At 44.7% G+C, this 20,285-nt stretch overlaps 1 protein-coding gene across 1 annotated transcript in view; it reads right to left on the bottom strand.

The window, feature by feature from the left end:
* Window positions 1-20,285, bottom strand: part of AKNAD1 (AKNA domain containing 1) — an 869,453-nt gene that overhangs the window by 724,750 nt on the left and 124,418 nt on the right. The window contains exon 4 of the mRNA XM_069641860.1: window positions 8,091-8,239. Within this exon, the coding sequence (XP_069497961.1) occupies window positions 8,091-8,239 (149 nt within the window). The remainder of the gene's footprint in view (window positions 1-8,090; window positions 8,240-20,285) is intronic.

Here is a 20,285-nt window from a genome sequence, read left to right as displayed (position 1 = left end):
CGACTGGTTGTTGTAGCTCTGAAACTTCATTTACGTATGACGAATTGTCACTAAAGAATCTGGGCATTTCTAGGAGCGTTCATCCCCTATCTGTTTCTGGATGGAAGCACAGATGATTTCACCATGTATGCTGCTCCAGGTGACAAGCAACAGGGCTACGTTGTTGGGCCATTCTGACATGAATATCCACTAGCTCACTTGGAGACAATGATCAGTCACAGTAAGGGATAAGCAAGGCCTCAAGAAGTCATAGCATGGAAATCCCACATCATAGAGCGACTGATGAGGAAGCATCTGGTTATAGCGTAAAAATAAATGGCAAGCGTGGCAGCTTATCTTTATAAGTGCCTAATAAAGTTACAGAAATTGTGGTTTGTTCTTTATGATTAAGGCCACTGGGCTCAGCAGGCCTATCATATGGTTTAAGGAGCTTTTCATTCCACCATTGGACACGGTCAAATCTCTTTACTCAGGGTCCTTGGTCTGAACCTTGAATTCATGAACAGCAAGAAGGCCGAAGCTATCCATCGCAGCATCATCTGGGAGTCAGGGTCCTTGAATTCATGAACAGTAAAAAGGCCGATGTTATCCATCGCGGCATCATCTGGGAGTCAGGGTCCTTGAATTCATGAACAGTAAGACGGCCGATGTTATCCATTGCAGCATCATCTTGGAGTCAGGGTCCTTGGTCTGAACTTTGAATTCATGAACAGCAAGAAGTCCGAGGCTATCCATCAAAGCATCATCTGGGAGTCAGGGTCCTTGGTCTGAACCTTGAATTCATGAACAGTAAGAAGGCCGAGGCTATCCATCGCAGCATCATCTGGGAGTCAGGGTCCTTGGTCTGAACCTTGAATTCATGAACAGTAAGAAGGCCGAGGTTATCCATTGCAGCATCATCTGGGAGTCAGGGTCCTTGGTCTGAACCTTGAATTCATGAACAGTAAGAAGGCCGAGGTTATCCATTGCAGCATCATCTGGGAGTCAGGGTCCTTGGTCTGAACCATGAATTCATGAACAGCAAGAAGGCTGAGGTTATCCATCGCAGCATCATCTGGATTCAGGGTCCTTGGTTTGAACCTTGAATTCATGAACAGCAAGACGGCCGAGGCTATCCATCAAAGCATCATCTGGGAGTCAGGGTCCTTGGTCTGAACCTTGAATTCATGAACAGTAAGAAGGCCGAGGTTATCCATTACAGCATCATCTAGGAGTCAGAGTCCTTGGGCTGAACCTTGAATTCATGAACAGCAAGACGGCCAAGGCTATCCATCAAAGCATCATCTTGGAGTCAGGGTCCTTGGTCTGAACCTTGAATTCATGAACAGTAAGAAGGCCGAGGTTATCCATCAAAGCATCATCTGGGAGTCAGAGTCCTTGGTCTGAACCTTGAATTCATGAACAGCAAGAAGGCCGAGGCTATCCATCAAAGCATCATCTGGGAGTCAGGGTCCTTGGTCTGAACCTTGAATTCATGAACAGTAAGAAGGCCGAGGTTATCCATTGCAGCATCATCTGGGAGTCAGGGTCCTTGGTCTGAACCTTGAATTCATGAACAGTAAGAAGGCCGAGGTTATCCATCAAAGCATCATCTGGGAGTCAGGGTCCTTGGTCTGAACTTTGAATTCATGAACAGTAAGAAGGCCAAGGCTATCCATCGCAGCATCATCTGGGAGTCAGGGTCCTTGGTCTGAACCTTGAATTCATGAACAGCAAGACGGCCGAGGCTATCCATCAAAGCATCATCTGGGAGTCAGGGTCCTTGGTCTGAACCTTGAATTCATGAACAGAAAGAAGGCCGAGGCTATCCATCAAAGCATCATCTGGGAGTCAGGGTCCTTGGTCTGAACCTTGAATTCATGAACAGAAAGAATGCCGAGGCTATCCATCAAAGCATCATCTGGGAGTCAGGGTCCTTGGTCTGAACCTTGAATTCATGAACAGTAAAAAGGCCGAGGCTATCCATCGCAGCATCATCTGGGAGTCAGGGTCCTTGGTCTGAACCTTGAATTCATGAACAGAAAGAAGGCCGAGGCTATCCATCAAAGCATCATCTGGGAGTCAGGGTCCTTGGTCTGAACCTTGAATTCATGAACAGAAAGAATGCCGAGGCTATCCATCAAAGCATCATCTGGGAGTCAGGGTCCTTGGTCTGAACCTTGAATTCATGAACAGTAAAAAGGCCGAGGCTATCCATCGCAGCATCATCTGGGAGTCAGGGTCCTTGGTCTGAACCTTGAATTCATGAACAGAAAGAAGGCCGAGGCTATCCATCAAAGCATCATCTGGGAGTCAGGGTCCTTGGTCTGAACCTTGAATTCATGAACAGCAAAACGGCCGAGGCTATCCATCGCAGCATCATCTGGGAGAAAGGTGACATGAACAGGAAGACCTGAGGTTGAAACTGTCAAAGCAGAAGATAGTCTCTGGAAACAAATGAAAGCTTCTGGGTTGGCTGCTGTACCACAGCTGCACCCCCTGAAAGGAAAGGTAGGCAGGGGTGCCTTGAGGTCTAAGGAGGGTGGGGAAATAAGTAGGTTGGGTGCAGCCAGTTGGTGATCACATGGAGGACAGTGTTCACTAGGCCCATGCTTCCATGATCCATGGATTAGTGAATGGCAGTATCTGCTCTGTTTGTCCACGTGTTAGGGTTTGTGGCAGCCAGTTTATGGTATGGGCTCTTCGAGAGAGAGACACATGTGAGAGTTCTTGACAAAGACTCTTACCTGTGTTTCAAGGAGAGAGTCCTGCTGAGGTTGCGAGAAGAGGCTGTAGTTAGCTCTCACATCTGTTCTAAGACTGATGGCGGTCTTTGCATCTGAGTAAAGGCACTGATTTTTGAAAGTAGTGTTGTTTTGTTTTACAAAACGTGGGACCCCAAAACCTCTCCACTTATTGTTATTTTTCTGTTTCCCCTTCCTCCTTTTCCAATATATTTCTTTTTTGGGTTTTAAATACATTTTTAAATTAAAGAACTTAAAAATGTTACTGAGATACTGTTTCCTTTACATGGATGGAGGACGTCACGCTGTATTCCATATATGCACTGCTGGAATAGTGGGAACCTGGGACACCTCCAATAACATAATGGTTCCTGCAGAGGTCCCAGAGAACTTGATATGGAGTCCCCAAGGAGAGTCAAGGGGAGGGGATGTGCCCCCGTAGAGGTGGGTAAATGGTGATGCGTGAATTGAGGAAAAGTGGGCCTAACGTGTCATTACGCCTAGTTTGTACATTTGGCTGCCATTGGGCTGAGAACCAGCCATTCAATCAATATCAAGAACAATGCTTCTCAGCAGCTCCTGTGTATAGTACTTATCGCAACACCAGGCCTGTTATCTATTTATTTATATATTGAGTATTTATAAAGCGCCTGTACAGCAAACAGTGTTTCAAGGTGCCACAAGACAAAAAAGGGGTTGGGGGGACAGGGAAGAAAAATAACAAAAGCGGTCCTACTATGCCTTGTGTCATTCAGATCGTTCAAGTGCAGTAACAAGAAGTGCATGTGGAGTTGGGGGAGAGGGGGAAGGAACAATGCTAGGGTGGGAAGGAAAGTGTAGGCACAGAGGAGGCATACAGGTGCGGGGAGGGGCGGGGAGGGGAAGAAAGGCACCATGGGCTAGTTGGGTACTAAGTGGAGGCCGAGTGGGCAGTGGATGCAGGGATTGCAGGGAGTGAGGCCCACATGCTAAGTGCGAGGAAGGGGGTGGACCAGACTCAGTAGAGGGAGGAACAGACTTGGTATGGATGCACTACCTGCCAGGCTAGTCAGGGGAAGGGAGCCGGAAGGGCAAGTGCAGGTTATGGGGGGTAAGGGAGACATGGGTGCTGGGGTAGATGAGGCGAGGAGGGCCTGGTGCCCAGTAGGACTCAGAAGGGACCAGGCAGCCAGTCAAAGTGGCAGAGGGCGGCATTAGCAGGGGAGGGGGAGAGGGAAGGAAAAGGAAAAAAGAAGGGTCTTGAGAAGTTTCCAGAACTTAAGGAGATCTGGCTCAAGCCTGAGAGGGTTAGGGAGGCCATTCCAGAGGGTGGCACCTGCGGAAGAGAGAGATCTACGCCCCCCACCCACACTCTCTGCTTGGAGAAGCGTCTTATCTGCAGAGAGCTGGAGCTAGAATACTGAAGGACGCTAGCAGGGAGGTATATAGGGGAATAGAGTTGGATGTAGCGGGGTCCCAGGCCCCAGAAAGCCTTGTGGGTGATGCATATGGTCTTGAACTTGATCCTCGCAGCCAACTGGAGCCAGCAGAGAGATTTTAGGGCTGAAGAGATGAAGTCCCTGGGTTTGAGGCCAAGGATAAATCTTGCAGTCCTATTCTGGATTAGTTGAAGGGGGAACAGGGCGGATACAGGCAGATTTAAGAAGAGGCTGTTGCAGTAGTCCAGCCTAAAGAGGACCAGAACTCTGGAGACATTGAGTTTCTGGGAGAAGGTGAGGAAAGAGAGAATGCATCTGAGGAGGTGCAGCTGAAAGTGGGCCTTCTTGGCAAGGTCCACGATGTGAGGAGAGAAGGAGAGAGAGGAGTCGAAGATGGCATCAAGGTTTTTAGCCTCACAAGAAGGTGAGGGGTCCCATGGAGGGTGGCTAGAGAGTAGGAGGGAAGGAGGGAGAAAGGGTCTATATGATTGCATTCTTTTCATGATCTCCCCTTGCTCTTAGTTTATCCTTCAGATATATGCTATCATTTGTATGTGCATATCTTTCAATGACATCTCTAGGAAAAGCACTATAAATACACAAACTACAGTACCATTGGTCAACAGTGGTGTAATCTTATAGAAACCAGTTGTTGGTGATGGAGAGTGTAGGCAACACAAGGTAATATAGTATGTTCTAAGTTTGTCCGATGATCCTCAGACCACTCAAGAACCATGAAGGTGGGAGAATATTATCAGAGGGCAATTGGATAACTTGCAGACATTTTTTGGTGCATGTGGATGACAGGGGAGTTGTATTTGTCTGGGTGTGTTGGTGGAGGATGTCATTGATTAAGAGGACTTGCATTTCTGGGCCAGGTAAAATGTGTGTAGCAGGGTTCAACATTGTAGCTCCGGAAGAGCATTGTTCTGGTATAGCAGTGAGAAGGAAGAGCGAGAATTATCTGAATCTAGCAAGGGGGCCATGTTATGTTATGATATGTTAATAACATTTATATAGCGCAGCATACACCAAGGGCATCATGCGCTCCGAAACTACACACAATAAGAGACCAGATTATATAACTGCAATTAGAACAACAGAGTCTTTAAATGACATTGGAAGAGCAGATGGTCTTTAATGGCTCGGAGATTGAGAGGAAGCTTATTCCAGAGCTGAGGAGCGATGACAGAAAAGGCATGGCCACCAGTCCTGGAACGAAGGAATCTAGGAGCTTGGAGCAACAAGTTAGATGCAGAGCATAGGGATCTATTAGGGATGTAACACTGACATTTACTCTGTAAGTACTCAGCTCCAAGACCATAAAAATCACGGTGCACAATGTACAGTGACTCAAATTTAGCCCGTTGGTCAACTGGGAGACAGTGAAGGTTGGAGAGAATGGTCGAAATGTGATCAAATGAGGAAAGCCCAGAGAAAGCCCTGGCTGCTGAATTCTGCAATACCTGTAAACAATTTATAAGGTAAGCAGATTGGGCCAAGAAAAGAGCATTGCAATAGTCCAATAGGTCAAATACAGCTGAGGCTACCACAGGAACTCGTAAATGGGGTGAGAGAAGTGGGAACATCTTCTGCAAAACCTTGAGTTTAAAGTGACCCGATTTGCAGACTGAACTAATTTGATCTGCCATAGATAAGGAGGCTGAGATTTTGACGACTATGTTTTTTACTACAGGAACCGGCTGCGGAAAAGGACCCGGGTGGGAGGGCAAATATCAGAGGTCCAAAAAGAGACCGCTGAAGCAGGGCCAATCAACAGAACCAAGGTTTTCTCACCATATAGTTTAAGTCAGTTCTGGATCATCCAGTCCCAAAGAACCCTCAGGCAGGTCTTAAACCTGACGGCAACCTCAGATTGGGCAAGATTGAGAGGAACCACCATCTATCATCCACATAGATGTAACAGCGGAAACCGTGGAACTGGATAAGCTTGCTGAACGTTGGACATATGCATTAAACCATATCGGGGAAAGAGCAGAGCCCTGAGGGATCCCACAAATTAAATTATCGGAAGAGAGGAAGAACAAAAAGGAGATAAAGAAAGAGACTAGGAACGATCGACTAAAAAAACAACTAAATCATGATCAGAAAAGTGCCTGATACGCCAGCTAATCTATCAACCAGGATGACATGGTCGATGAGATGGAATCGAACACTGCTGGTAGATCAGAGAAAGCAGGTCTGAAAGGCTGGGTGAGATCATCAACAACTGAGACCAAAACGGTCTCTTTATCATGGCCGGGATGGAAACCTGATTGAAAGAGATTTAAAAAAAACAAAATCTTCAAGATAAGAACTTAAAAGAGGAGTCATAAGAGTTCCTAACAGCTTCATGAAAAACGGAAGAAGGGAAATAGGGCGATAATTAACAGGGGGCAAGGGGTCACGGGATGACTTCTTCAGTAGCAGGATGAAAATCAACGATTTACTACGTTTGTCACCAAAGAGGCAATTGCGAGCATAATGGATATGATTATTGATAGAGAAATGGGATCTAAAGGGGACGCTGATTTTACTTTATTAGTAGCCTGCTAAAATACTGGAAAAGTAGACCAAGAATAAGATGGAGTTGATATGGAGACAGGACCAGGCCTTAAAGGAACCAAAGAGTTTAACGTGGAGAGAGAAACTTTCTTTCGAATAAGATCGATCTTATTTACAAAAAGAGCTGATGGAGAATCACAAAGAGCTTGAGAAGGTGGGACTAAGTTCGAATTAGTAACATGAGCAACAGATTAAACTATTTCAAAAAAGCTCTTTAGGGTGATTAAGAGCAGTCTCAATCTGATTAGAAAAATAGAGGCGATTAGCCTAATAAATTGCCAGATGATACACACAAGTGGCCTCACAATAAGCAGATTTGGTTGAAGGACAATAGTGGAGACGCCATTTCCTTTCGTGTCAGCGGCAAAGCTCCAGATGAGCACATTCAGAGGAAAACCAGGGCTCTGAAGGGCGTGTGCCATAGGTGTGGTGTAGCAGTGGTTGGTTTGTAAACTTAAGGATCCACTGGGGTACAGATGGTGATGGGAATGCCATGAATAGATTATTAAACCAGGATACACTACTGTACAACGAGGCCCATTCGGCTGAGTGACAGAAGTGGGAAATGGATGTGGACCATGAGAGGTAAGAAAGGATCCTGGTCGCTAAGATGAACACTTTAAAAAGTGACTGGAATGAGTAGTGTGGAATGGCAGAGATGCAGTCTGCAACACACGCCTGAAGTAAGGAAGTAGCAGTCAGGCAGCTCAATGCTCTATGTTCACTATTTGAGGTCTCAGGGTTGAACTTTTCAGGTCAATAAAATGTGTACCAATAACCTAGTTAATCGTAACATTTGTTATTTACAGTGCTACAAAATGGAAAGAACCAAACTAACAGGCTAGCACTACAATATTTGGAAAATCTGAAGAAGCTAGTAATAGTTCTTAGTGTGGTGGAATGGGGGAGGAAACGGAGAAGAGCAAGGATATATTCTTGGTAAATGCTGACTAGACTTCAGGACTTCACCCTGTAATTCTAGTCAACCTGCCTTGTGACTATGACGCCGGTACTATTTCATTATGGAGGGACCTTTGGGTTACCTAAAAGCTGTTCTGGTCTCCTTGGGCCACAGAGGTACACTGTGGGAAAACACAAGAGCCCCCTCGTACACAATGTCCCCAACACTTTGTACGTGTTTTAAGGGTCCCTTAAGGTGCACAGAAAAGTTTAGCATCAGTAAAACATCGGAACACATATTTCAACCAGTGTATGTTTTTTTAAAACAGTAACTTATTATCACTTAGAACAAACCTTCAATCGGAGCGCGTGCATGTGTGTGTTCGTGTCAATCTCGTATATTGGAGTTTCAAGGCGAAATGAAGGCCCCCTTAGCTATTAGACACACATTAATCTATGCCCCATAATGAAATGAGTGCATTACTTTAATCTTGAACTGTTCTGTCTTCTCCTTCAGCATGTGAGACATTTTTTCTCCTTCCGTCTGATTTTGCATTCCATTCAGCTTCAAAGGCAATCTGTCTTCGTGGAAACCAGACACACCAAATGAAGAGTTCGTCCTCCCAGGTCGTGCTTTTATGCAGAGCAGCAAATGGTGAGTCCAAGAGAAAACCGAGTGTTATTACCATTTTATTTTAATGCATTACATTATTACATTCTACAAAGGACGGATGCAACCAGTAGGTGTTACGGCATTTTGCACAAAAACAAGAGCATTCAAATACAGTTAAAAAATACATAATTACACATTATAGTAACTCAAATTTTAAAAGAGCAGTAGAGTATTCAAAAAAGCTATTTTACATTTTTTGCAATGCCTCCTTCACGCCGTAGGTGAAAGCAGTCACCAAGAAAGGGGATCGCTCTTCCTGCATTACCCCTACCATATTGCAAATGCATTTCATTGTGGTAACGTCCAATGGCATTACACAATATGCCCCTGTGAAAAATGTGCTTCGGGTCCCTGGTACTGCCCTGAGACAGACATGGGCTTTGGACAGAGCTGGGGGGGGGGGGGGGCACTTGAGCAGTGCCGGCCATCCAGGGCTTCAGGGTTGCATGTTGTGCCTCTGATAGTGTGCAGTCTCGATTATTGGTGCATTGCCATCTATGCAGTAATTTCTACAATGACTAATTGAAGCTCCACAGACTACCAACGTTTGACTGGCTGACTTTCTGCTTTTCGTGATATGACCATATCATACCGGCTCCAATAGTCATGCCTTCTCTCATGACAGAAAGAAAGATCACAATGTATAACCCAAACTTAGTTCACCGGGCACTACTTGTCTTCACTCTGAGATACTTACCGACGGGCTACTAGCCATCGAGGTATCTGAATGTCCTCTTCATCCACCCAAATAGACGTGAACGATTCAAGGGCACATCTCCCTATGTACAGGACTCTACCATTTTGCACACAATCCTGGCACATCTGAGATCCATATTGCCCAGTTTAATATTCTGTAGAAATCGAAAGGCACATTTCTGGTTTCATCTAACCCAAAATGCATAGCCTCCTATGCATCTTTGTACCCACCAGTCACCGTGCTGGTCACACACCTAAGATTAGTCCTCAACACTGATAATAGGGCAAATGCTAGGATCTTGTGGGCTTCACCCTCTCTCGTATTGGGACTTTCACATACATTTGAATAACACAGTGATCTTCCAAGTGATGGTCAAGAGCAATCCTTAGCCTTAACTTTCTCTCAAGCCCCCACTAGCAGTTTGAGGCAACTAAAATGCATATTTTCCCAAAAAATACAAATAAATAATATATATCAATAAATTATATTCAATCAGACAAAGTGCAATCAGTAGCTCTTTACAGCTCAGAGGGTAATCTGAACATATCACTATGTTTTTTTTCACTAGAAATGCTAATGTCAACTAGTAAATCCTTGCGGAAAATGGCAGCCACAATCGGGCATAGGAATATAGGTATGCAATGCCCCATATCAATATGGCCACAGTCCGAATGACGAGCACAGATTTATCAGAAAAGAAAAAATGGTCTTCGTCCATTTCTGAAATCGCATTGCTATGTTCATTCACAAAATGTAAAGAATATCCAGCACAACCCCACCTCTACAGTCACACTGAACTTAAAACCATGCACTAGAACCCACCAGTATTAATGTATCCCTGCCTCCTGTCAACGAAATGTATTAATGAACACGTTATGTATAATGTTATTTCCTGAATGATGCACTGTGTCTATTAATTGTTGCCCTGAGTCCTCTGTTTTAACACATGTTGTAAAAAACATAATAAAATGCTATATTGAAAAGAAAAAATATATAACTATTTCCAAAACCTTTATTTAATAAAGTTCTGCCATTGGTGTTATGCCTAACTGGCCCTGACTCTAAAGGAATTGTTCCCTCAACTGATGTTTCTAAGGACCGTCGATGTCTGAAAGTCCAAAACCAAAATTAGTCTCTGTCTAGTCCTATGCTTGCCCTCACTCTGACAAAAATGTGATGTGGGGTTTTCTTAAAGGAAAAATAGTGGTTCAAGCGGTGTTGGTCAGCGTGTGTGTGATAATGGTGTGCCAAAATGTGGTAGTGCCTGGTTGGCTCTTATGGACGCGTGGGGATTTTGTATTGTAAATAGTAACATGGCGGGGGATGACCCCGCCCACTGTACTTGGTTTAGAGAATCACAATCTAATGTGTTGAACTATTTCTTAGTTTCTGAGGAAATCTTTATAAACACTGTGTCTTTGACTATTGTACTGACTATGATTAGTGACCATCATCCGCTTTACATGAAATGGAGGATAAGGACTCAAGTGGTGGACCCAATGCTATATCCAGTGGAACTGGATTTAAATCAAGGAAGAAACCGCCCAGTCTGCAATAGCCACAATTTAAGGAATTTTAATAGAGTTTTGCTTAATATGTATCGTGGTGATGATTTTTATGTATTGTTGAGTGTAAAGTGTCCCGTATAATGTTTTATTGAAAAGAATCTATGAAAAATTGGATCCACGGGCATAAACACAAACAGTAGATTAAGGATTTGCAGAAAATTATCCAACTATTGCTCAGCAAAGACATTAGGGAATTTGGGTGACTAATTAATGACTGTATCAAGCCCCAATTCTACACACAAGTAAACCTGATTCCAGAATATAATTGGGCAGAGCACTTCAGAAATATATATGATGGAAGCAGTGATCAACCTAAGTTCCCCATCCTTATGGAGGGCTCCTGGGTCCTTGATCGTGACTATGAATGTATTTGGTTTCTGATCGTATGCAGGAAGACCTCCAGGGCTTTGGGGCCTGATGGCCTGTACAATATGGTCCTGAAAGGCAATGCAGATCTTTAGGTGAATATCTTGCTGGCAATGTTTAGTAGCGTCCTCCCGACCAAGAAGATTCACGATTCCTGGTCCAATTGAATAACAGTTCCTATCCATAAAAAGGTTTCCTCGAGCGAACCCATCTAATTATAGTCCCATAGCCCTGTTGGAAGCCCCCTCAAATATTTCCCCCTTCTACTCCGTGACTTGCTAGCCTGGGAAAAGATGGCTAAGAGATTGGACCTTTATCAAACTGGCTTTTTGAAGGGTACAGGAACTAATAGCAACAGTATTATTCTGGGTTAGCATAAAAGTGAAGCCATGGAGAAGTCTGAACCTATGTACATTGCTTTTATTGACTTCTCCATGGCTTTTGACAGTATTGATAGGGATAGGCTCTGATCTAAATTACAGGTGTGGGGGTGCCCCGCGGGGCTGCTGCACATGACCATTGCCCTGCATTTTAGCACCTCTATACGAGTGAGGTTAAATAGACAGGACTTGCTTTCAGCAGCAATTCAAACTAGAGATCCGTGTACTCTGGAAAGACTTGACAATGTTATAAAAAATAGTCTTAGTCGAAGAGAGAACAATATGGTGGGAACTGAAACTGCTAATGGATAGTAAGAATTGTGAGCCATTTAACAGATGGGTGGCACGCTGCTATGGGATTATCGCAATATATAATGTAACCGCAGAGCAGAAGTATGTTTTTCCACATAAAGCAAAGAAGTGGCTGTGGGAACTGGATTAGGAACATACTGTTGAATATGTTTTCAAACGCTGCGTATATGTAGCCGTTCAGATTGATAAAAGACCATTGGGCACTATACCCCATTACCTGATCCAATTCATCAGTGCCTTTTGGCGATCCCAACTGTTACGATTAAGGCTTAAACCTTTTGCTAACTACAGAGATTTTGGGGGCTAGGGAAAAGGTGGGGCGGGATCAAAGAGTTTCTAGATTATGCCAAATGGAGGGGTTGATTGAGACACAGTTTCATTTGTTAGTTGAATGTCAATTGTGAGACATGCATGGTATCAAGAGAGACACAGACTCAAAGATAACTGTTTCCAAAACCTTTATTTAATGAAGTTCCGCCATTTGTGTAATGCCTAACTGGCCCTAACTCTACAGGGATTGTTCCCTCAACTGATGTTTCTTAAGGCCGTCAATGTCTGAAAGTCCAAAACCAAAATCCGTCTGTGTCTAAACCTATGCTTGCCCTCACTCTTTGACAAAAATGTGATAGGAAGTCTTTTTTTAAAGGAAAAATAGTGGCTCAAAAGGAAAGATGAACCAAGGCTGGTTTCAGATGGTCTTCTCACCAGGTGTAGTTCAGTCAATGTCACTCACATTTGGACAATCAAAAGGGTTGTTTGTTAAACCTTCTACACAGGGTTCTTGCAATACTTTCACACAACCTTCAATGTCTCTGGTTCCTTGGGATTCCCTTCCCAAGCGTCAATTCTTCCAGGTTTCACACAAAACAAAATATAACACAGTTCCTCTTAGGCTTCTCAGGGTTCCAGTCCCCGACCTTAGGCATCTCTGTTTCAAAATAAGTATTCAGCTTTGCTAGGCTTCTCAGGGTTCCCTTCCCCAAGCTTAGGCCTCTCTGTTTGAAAACAAGTATTCTGTTTTGCTAGGCCTCTCTGGGTTCTCTTCCCCATGCTTAGACCTCTCTGTTTCAAAATAAGTATTCAGTGATGTGCCTTTTCCTTTTATACAGTTTCTTTCACACATAATCCTTTCATGGGGTAGACTCAGAGACTTTCGAGAATGCCAGGCTCTTTGCTCCTCCTAAGCGCGACCACTTTGATATTTAGCCCTTCTTCTTCTTTTCTGTGCTTGTCTTCCTCTTAGCTTCTCCTTACAGGTGCCGTTTGCACCCCTTTTTCTTTATCTGTATTTCTTTTACACTCTTCCTGTTTTATCGTGCATACTTGCACCTTCTTCTTGCTTTGCTTTCATTTTGGTTGCGCCTCTTGCACATGTCTCATTTTGCCGTGCACACTTGCGCCTTTTCCTTTTTGCTTTCCGGTCGCTTGCCCTCTTTTCCTACTTTCCGGTCGCTTTCACCCTTTTCTTGCTTTCGGGTCGCTTGCACCCTTTTCTTGTTTTCATGTCACTTGTACTCTTGTCTTGCTTTATATTCTTTATAGTTGACTTTCCTCTTATCTCTCTTTACTTCCGTGCCACTAGCGCATCTTTCTTGATGCTTTCTCTCTTGCTTCGCGCTCTCTTTGCTTTCTCACTTGCTTTCTGCTTTCTTTACCCTCATGCCGCTTGCAAATCTTGTCTGTTTCCACTACCGCTCCAGGCACCGGCAAGCTCCTGGTTTCTCTCTTCACTTTCACAAAACTCACTGGGTAGCGCAGCGCTGGCGAGCAGCCTCTCCTGGATGCATTGGGTCGAGGTCAGGGTCTCACCACGTGCCCCTCAGACACCTTTGAGACCAGAACATGTACCAAGGGAATGAGCACTTCTCTGAACACTACCAGCAGGATACAGGCTGCCACGCTCTGGCTGCCTGGAGACACGGCTCCCTAGCCACGCTGCAGCCCCTCACAAACACTGGGCCAGCTTCTCGGCATGCCGTTCTCCTCTGGATACTCCAGGCTTCTCTTCCTTCAGCTCCCTGCTCCTCGGCTCCTCTGGTCCAGTCAGCATCCCCAGCTCGCTCTCTGCTTCTGACAGAACCACATTTTATATTGTAGGGGAGAGTCAAGTGGAGTAAGGTGTGCACAGTAGTAGTCCTGACCTTGCCTGACTCTATTAATGGGACAGCCTAATGGTGGTATGTAGAAGGCCTTTCTTGGTATCTCCATGTTGTTCCTATGGGTAATCTTCATGGCTCTCGGTCGCCTCTTCCTCGTCCCATTGCATGTTCGAAACAGGGAGGGGAAGACAGGGCAAGGTGGAAAATGATGTTTTGGGGCCAAATCCTTACAAGGTGATTGACAGAGGAAAGAGGGGAGCCCACTGGACCCGTTGTTAAGACGGATTTCTAAACTCTGACCTGGTGGGCATATGTTCAGAAGGCCAGCCTAGTTTCTTGGAACAAGGTAACCTCTGGACAAGCCAGACCAATCAAGGTAGCTATGGCCTGCGGTCAAGACTAAGTCTCAGGAGGGGTAAGGGTGACTGAAGGACCTCAATGAGCACACAGAGCAAGGACACTTACAAATTACTCCCAGACAGGTGTATATATCAAAAATATAAACACATTTATTGCAAGGCCTTTGTAACTCAACACACAGTAAAAGAATCACAGCAACACTATCAAACCAACACAACACAATCAATACAAGATATATACAAGACCATAGGGGTCTAACGGGTTAAAGTTACGAAATATGTTCATAACCTAGAGGGGAAGGAAAACAGGCAGTGCAAATAGTCTTTAGTCCCCTTCAACATCAGGCACACACCTAAGGCATGCAGAAGCCAGCGAAAGCTTGGCATTTTGCCGGGAAACTGCATGACCAAATAAGGACAGACCCGGGTTGGCTCGACCTGGGGAAGGCAAAGGGGCAAGATGGCCAAAGGACAGGACAAAGAACCTCGTGGCATGGCCATTTTGGAGCCAGGCCACCTATTCGTGACAAATGCGGTTAACACAGTTTAAATGGCAGGAAAGGGTTAAAATGATATGAAAGATAAGCTGCCACCAGCCCTGTCCATGACACATCTGCACATCTCCCAAAAAGTCCTAAGAGAGTATCTTGGGTCTTTGAAAATGACTATGAGACCCAAGTGCACTGTACTGTAAGGTACATTGTGCACTTGTTACATGTTGCAGAAAAGTTGCAACATTGGAAAAGGACTGAGAGAAACAAAGTCTCCCAGCACTGACTGTCTTGAGGGTATGTCAGTTTCCCCATAAAAAAAGCCCAGAGGAGTGCAACCGAAGGCTGTGCTCCCCTGGCAAAGTCAGACTAAGGTGTTTAAACAGCAGCAAAAAGTTTGGGGGTGTACAATTGGAAGGAAAATTACACATAAAATGAAATCTTTCCTAACACCCGTCTGAATATACCTGGGTTGATTTCCTCTATGGCCTAAACCAGGGGAAGATAAATAGGGGTTGAGGTTAAGACTATGTATTTGTCTTATATGGCCCTTCTCCTTGTCTGTTTCAGTTCTAATATGATACTTCCACCTCCTTCTTGTATTAGGGTACCTGGTACCTGAATATCCAACAAAGGCTTCTGGGACTTCCTCCTCCTTGCCTTTCATCCCGTTGCAATACTGCGTCTTACCTGGGATACTCCCACGAGAACAACCCTGGTTTCCCCTAAACAGGTGATCCTCCGTCGCTCGTCCACCGCCAGGGTTGGGATCCATGAGCGATTGCCCTCCCCTGGCAACCTGAATAGAGGATTTCCGGGGTCTACATGGGAGAATACTCCTACGTTTCTCACACTGGCTTTAACTGAATGGTGAATGTTCTATTTTAAACATCTTAGGACACTATCAAGTGCAATAGTATGCCAACACATTATGGTCTCAACCAATAAGTACGGCTGGTGTTTTGCGGCACTTCATTCATTAATTGAAATAGATTTTATTGTGTGGAATTTTAATGGTGACCCAATAAGCACTGCTTTGCTTGAATAATTACGTATTTGTTTGTCATCTAAATTGTTCTTTTTATATTCACTTATACAATATTTTTGAGCTGCATGAATTGAATTTTAAATTGTGAAATTAGGAACTTGTTATTGGGACGTTTTATATAATGCTGGGATTTTGTAATGCATTTTTGTCAAATTTAAGGTTTTCATTTTTAAGCAATAACAATAAATAGAAAAAGTTTTGTTTATTGGTGCCCTGCCCTACTCTATCTGTGTTGTTGATTAGTAATTTGTATTGAATTTATTGTATGGTAAATCTAAATAGCGCATTTGTGAAAGAGCTGTGTTAAACAGTACATTAATAGGTAATAACAGCACTTACAATAAGGTTAAACTATTACTGCAGATAGAGGGAAATGAAGTATTGCTTCAGACACAAGCCAAAAGTAGGATAGGATGATACAGATCGAATAGGAAGAGGCAGCAAGTTCCAATGAATTAACAGCCAATAGGGAGAAAGTGGAAAAGCGAAATGGGCACAAGGAGGTTTAGAAACTGCGAGAAGAACTTGAAATTGGGATAGGAGATATAGGAACATTATAAAGATGAAAACAGAAAGAACGAGCTGTATTAGAAATGTGGAAAGAAAAAGAGGAAGAGGAGAGGGAAGGAGGAAAAGAAAGAAATGATAGGCAGGAGGGAGGAGGAAAGAAGCAGGAAAAATAAACCTCAGTTTTATAGGAATTAAGATGGGAAGAATGAGTTGCCATCCAAAACTGGACAACAAAAAGACAAGCAAAGACTGAAAATAGTCAGAGAAAGAAGAAAAGGAGAGACGAATCAGGGTATCGTAAGTGTAGAAATTAAATGAAAGATTAAAATAGGAGACAATCGCAAAGAGAGAAGAGAAGATGATGCAGGACAAAGTCTGGAGGGACTCCAAATTGGAGAGGAAGATTGAAGGATTGCTGGCAAGCCCAAGAAACTTAATAGCTGTGATTGATAAGATAGGAACAAAACCACAGAAGAACAGAGCCGGGCGACCCTAAAGATGAGAGAGTGGAAAGAAGAACAGAGTGTCACAGGTTTCCCCCCTAGTAACCTGTTGGAGTTCTTCGATGGAGTCTTCTTTCCCAGAGTTCGGGTCTTGTATAACCCCGTGCGTAGGTCCTCGGGATCCAGCATGCGTTCAGCGTCCCGTCTCCTGGGAACATTCAGATGTTCGGTAAAAGTCCAGGAAACGGCGAGGAGTGCACTCGGGGAACGAGTGCAAGGAGATCCGAGAAGCAACAGAGGACAAGAAGGGAAGGAATGAAGGAGAAGAAATTTAGGGGACCGGGAACCAGGAATCAAAGGAATTTGTAGTACGAACTACGGCAGCCCACGTCTAGCCACTGCAAGCGGTAGCGTTGAGACGCGCAGGGCCGCAGGGGCATGTAAGCTTTATAGAACGTAGTGCATATGACGCGGAAACTGGTAAACAGTGTTCCTCGTTCTGTGGCCATGTTGGGAGTACTGCTGAGTGCAAGCCCCTATGGGTCAGGGACCAGGAAGTCCAGAAAGGACGCATCCGATGGTTCATGACAGCGTGCCTCCTCCGAAGGCCTGTTCCTCTGGGTTTGCCCGGGTTTATAAGGTGGTACCTTTGGAGTAGTCTGGGGGCATTTAGGTTTGAGACTGGTTCCCAGGTGCGTTCACTGGGAGGGTACCCTTTCCACTCAACCAGATACTGTAGCTGACCACGTCTGTACCTGGAGTCACATATTCTGGACACTTCGTATTCTAGCTGATCATCGACAACCACAGGGGTAGACCTTCGGGCAGTCCGGGAGGTCTGGACGTATGGTTTCAATAGAGAAGTGTGAAACACTGGGTGGATCCTCTTCAAGGAGTCTGGTAGTTTGAGTCGGAAGGCCACTGGGTTAATGATTTCCTTTATGGAAAAAGGGCCATAGTACCGGGGAGCCAACTTATTTGGTCGTAATTGTCGAGGCAGTAGTTTCGAGGATAGCCAGACCTTATCACCCACTGCATAGGATGGCCCTGGTCTTCTTTTGGAGTCCGCATAGAGCTTGGTGTTAGTTCGGGCCCTTTCGAGGTGTTCTTTGGCTTCCTTGTGTACGTTGATGAGGGTTTCAATCCAGGAGTCGACTGTAGGAACTGGTGTAGGATGTGGGAGAATGGATGGTAGAACCGAAGGGTGGAATCCTTGGCTGCAGAAGAAAGGGCTGGTCTTGACAGCCGAGTGATCCGAGTTGTTGTAGGCAAATTCAGCTGAAGGTATTAAGAGTGACCAATTGTCCTGGACCTTGGTGGTGAAACAACTTAGATACTGCTCCAGGGTTTGGTTCACACGTTCAGTAGCTCCGTTGGTCTGTGGATGATAACCTGAGGAGAGGGCAGATTGGATTCCTAGTATATGGCATAAGTGTTTCCAGAATTGAGATATGTATTCAGGTCCTCTGTCTGATATGATCTTGGTAGGGAGTCCATGAAGTCGGAATATGTGTTCCAGGAAGATTCCAGCGAGTTCTGAGGAAGATGGTAGTTTATACAAGGGTGTAAAATGAGCCATGTGAGTGAATAACTCAATGGTAACCATGATAGTTGTGTATCCCCTGGAAGGTGGTAATTCTACAATAAAGTCTGTAGAGATGAATTCCCAGGGTCTTGTTGGTAGCATTGGTTGGAGTAGGAGACCCAACGGTCTCTTGTTATCATGCTTGTTTTGATTGCAGACTGCACAGGTTTGGATGTACTGCTGGATGTCAACTTTCATTTTTGGCCACCAAAACTGTCTTTGTATTAAACGGAGAGTGTTGATGATGCCACCATGTCCTGAATGAAGGGTATCATGACAGAGGCTTGTAATCCTTCGTCAAAATCTCTGTGTGGGGATGACCAGGCCATTATACTTGAACAAATACCCGTCCTTTGTTTTAAGATTCCATCGATTCTTCCCAGTAAATTCCTTCCAGATCCCAGAGGGTTTGAATCCGAAGGTCTTCCAGGAGGCTGATTGCTTGGGCTACAAATATTGTGTGGGGATACATCTTTGGGAAGGATCGATCTTCAAGAGTTTCTTAGTCGGGACGTCGGGATAAGGCGTCAGCAATTATATTGTGTGTTCCAGGAACATGATGGATTTGGAACTGGTACTGGGCAAAGAAGAAGGCCCAATGGGCTTGACGGCTATTCCTACATTCCAGGGATTGTAGAACCTGAAGATTCCGATGGTCCGTACAGACCTGAACAGGATATTTTGCTCCCAGGAGTAGATGGCACCGCTCTGTGAAGGCTTAACGGATGGCTAATAGTTCCTTTTCCAGAACAGAATAATGGGTCTCGCTAGGAGTTAGGGTTCGCGAGAGATAAGCGATGGGGTGTTCTAACTTGTCCTCGAATTCCTGTTTTAGGACTGCTCCGATGGCGTAGTTGGAGGCATCCGTCTCTACTAGGAAAGGTTGATCAATGTCAGGTTGAGCCAGGATGGGGGCTTGTGTAAACACCGACTTCAATCTTTGGAACACTTCATCTTGGGCTGCTGTCCAGAGAAAGGGAGTATCCTTCTTCAACAATGTAATGATCGGTTGTACTATCTCCGAAAAGGAAAGTATGAATTTCCGTTAGATGTTGGCAAGCCCGAGGAAGGATTGAATCTGTTTCACAGTAGTTGGAACAGGCCAGGATAGTATGGAATTTACTTTTGAGTGGTCCATTCCAATTCCTTCTGGACTAAGGACAAATCCGAGATAGTGAACAGTAGAGACACGTAAAAGGCATTTCTCAGGTTTAGCCAGGAGCTTATGTTCACGTAGCTGCTATAAGACTGCCTTAACATGCTCTTCATGCTTAAGATGGTCCTTGGAGTATATCAGTATATCGTCCAGGTAAACTATGGCGAAGACGAACAGCATATCGGAGAAAACACCCGGTCCATAAAACGTTGGAAGACCGCTGGGGCATTGGCAAGTCCAAAGGGCATAACCAGGTTTTCAAAGTGACCAAAGGGTGTTCTAAAGACTGTTTTCCATTCGTCACCTTCCTTTATATGGATCAGATGGTAGGCACCTCTGAGATCCAATTTCATGAAGACTACAGCTCCTCTCACCGCTTCCAGGATATCCGAGATTAAGGGCAATGGGAAGCAGTCCTTGAGGGTGCATTGATTAAGACTACGATAATGAAGGCGAGGCCTAAGCTCCTTGGTATCTTTCTTGGGAACGAAAAACAACGAAGCTCCCGCCAGGGATTTGGATGGTCGTATGGTGCCATTTTCTAGTTTGGTATCCAAGTATTCTCGGAGGGCCCTTTTCTCTGGTTCTGATAGAATGAACATCCTTCCAAAGGGAATCACTGCTGAGGATTCAGTATCAATAGCGCAGTCTTCAGGTCTGTGAGGGGGTAGGGCCTGAACTATGGCAGTTGAAAACAATCGGTGTAATCCTGATAGGCCCTGGGGACCTGGATAATATTTGAGACCGTGAATGGGCCATGCTGGTCTGTCAGCGTACCTTCAGAGGATCTTGACGAGGAATCCAGGGATAGACAGTGAGACATACAATGTTCTGAACCAAGAAACAAGGATCCTGCCGCCCAGTTGATGTATGGGTTGTGCTTCTGTAACCAGGGCATACCCAGTACCATTGGATAATGGGCAGACTTTATGATGTCAAATTTGATCACCTCTCGATGATGGTTTATCGAGAGCTGGATCTCTTTGGTTTGC

The sequence above is a fragment of the Ambystoma mexicanum genome, chromosome 1q (genome assembly GCF_040938575.1).
Source record: "Ambystoma mexicanum isolate Mex_15411 chromosome 1q, UKY_AmexF1_1, whole genome shotgun sequence".
Taxonomy (NCBI): Eukaryota; Metazoa; Chordata; class Amphibia; order Caudata; family Ambystomatidae; genus Ambystoma; species Ambystoma mexicanum.
This window is presented reverse-complemented; position numbering and strand designations above follow the sequence as displayed.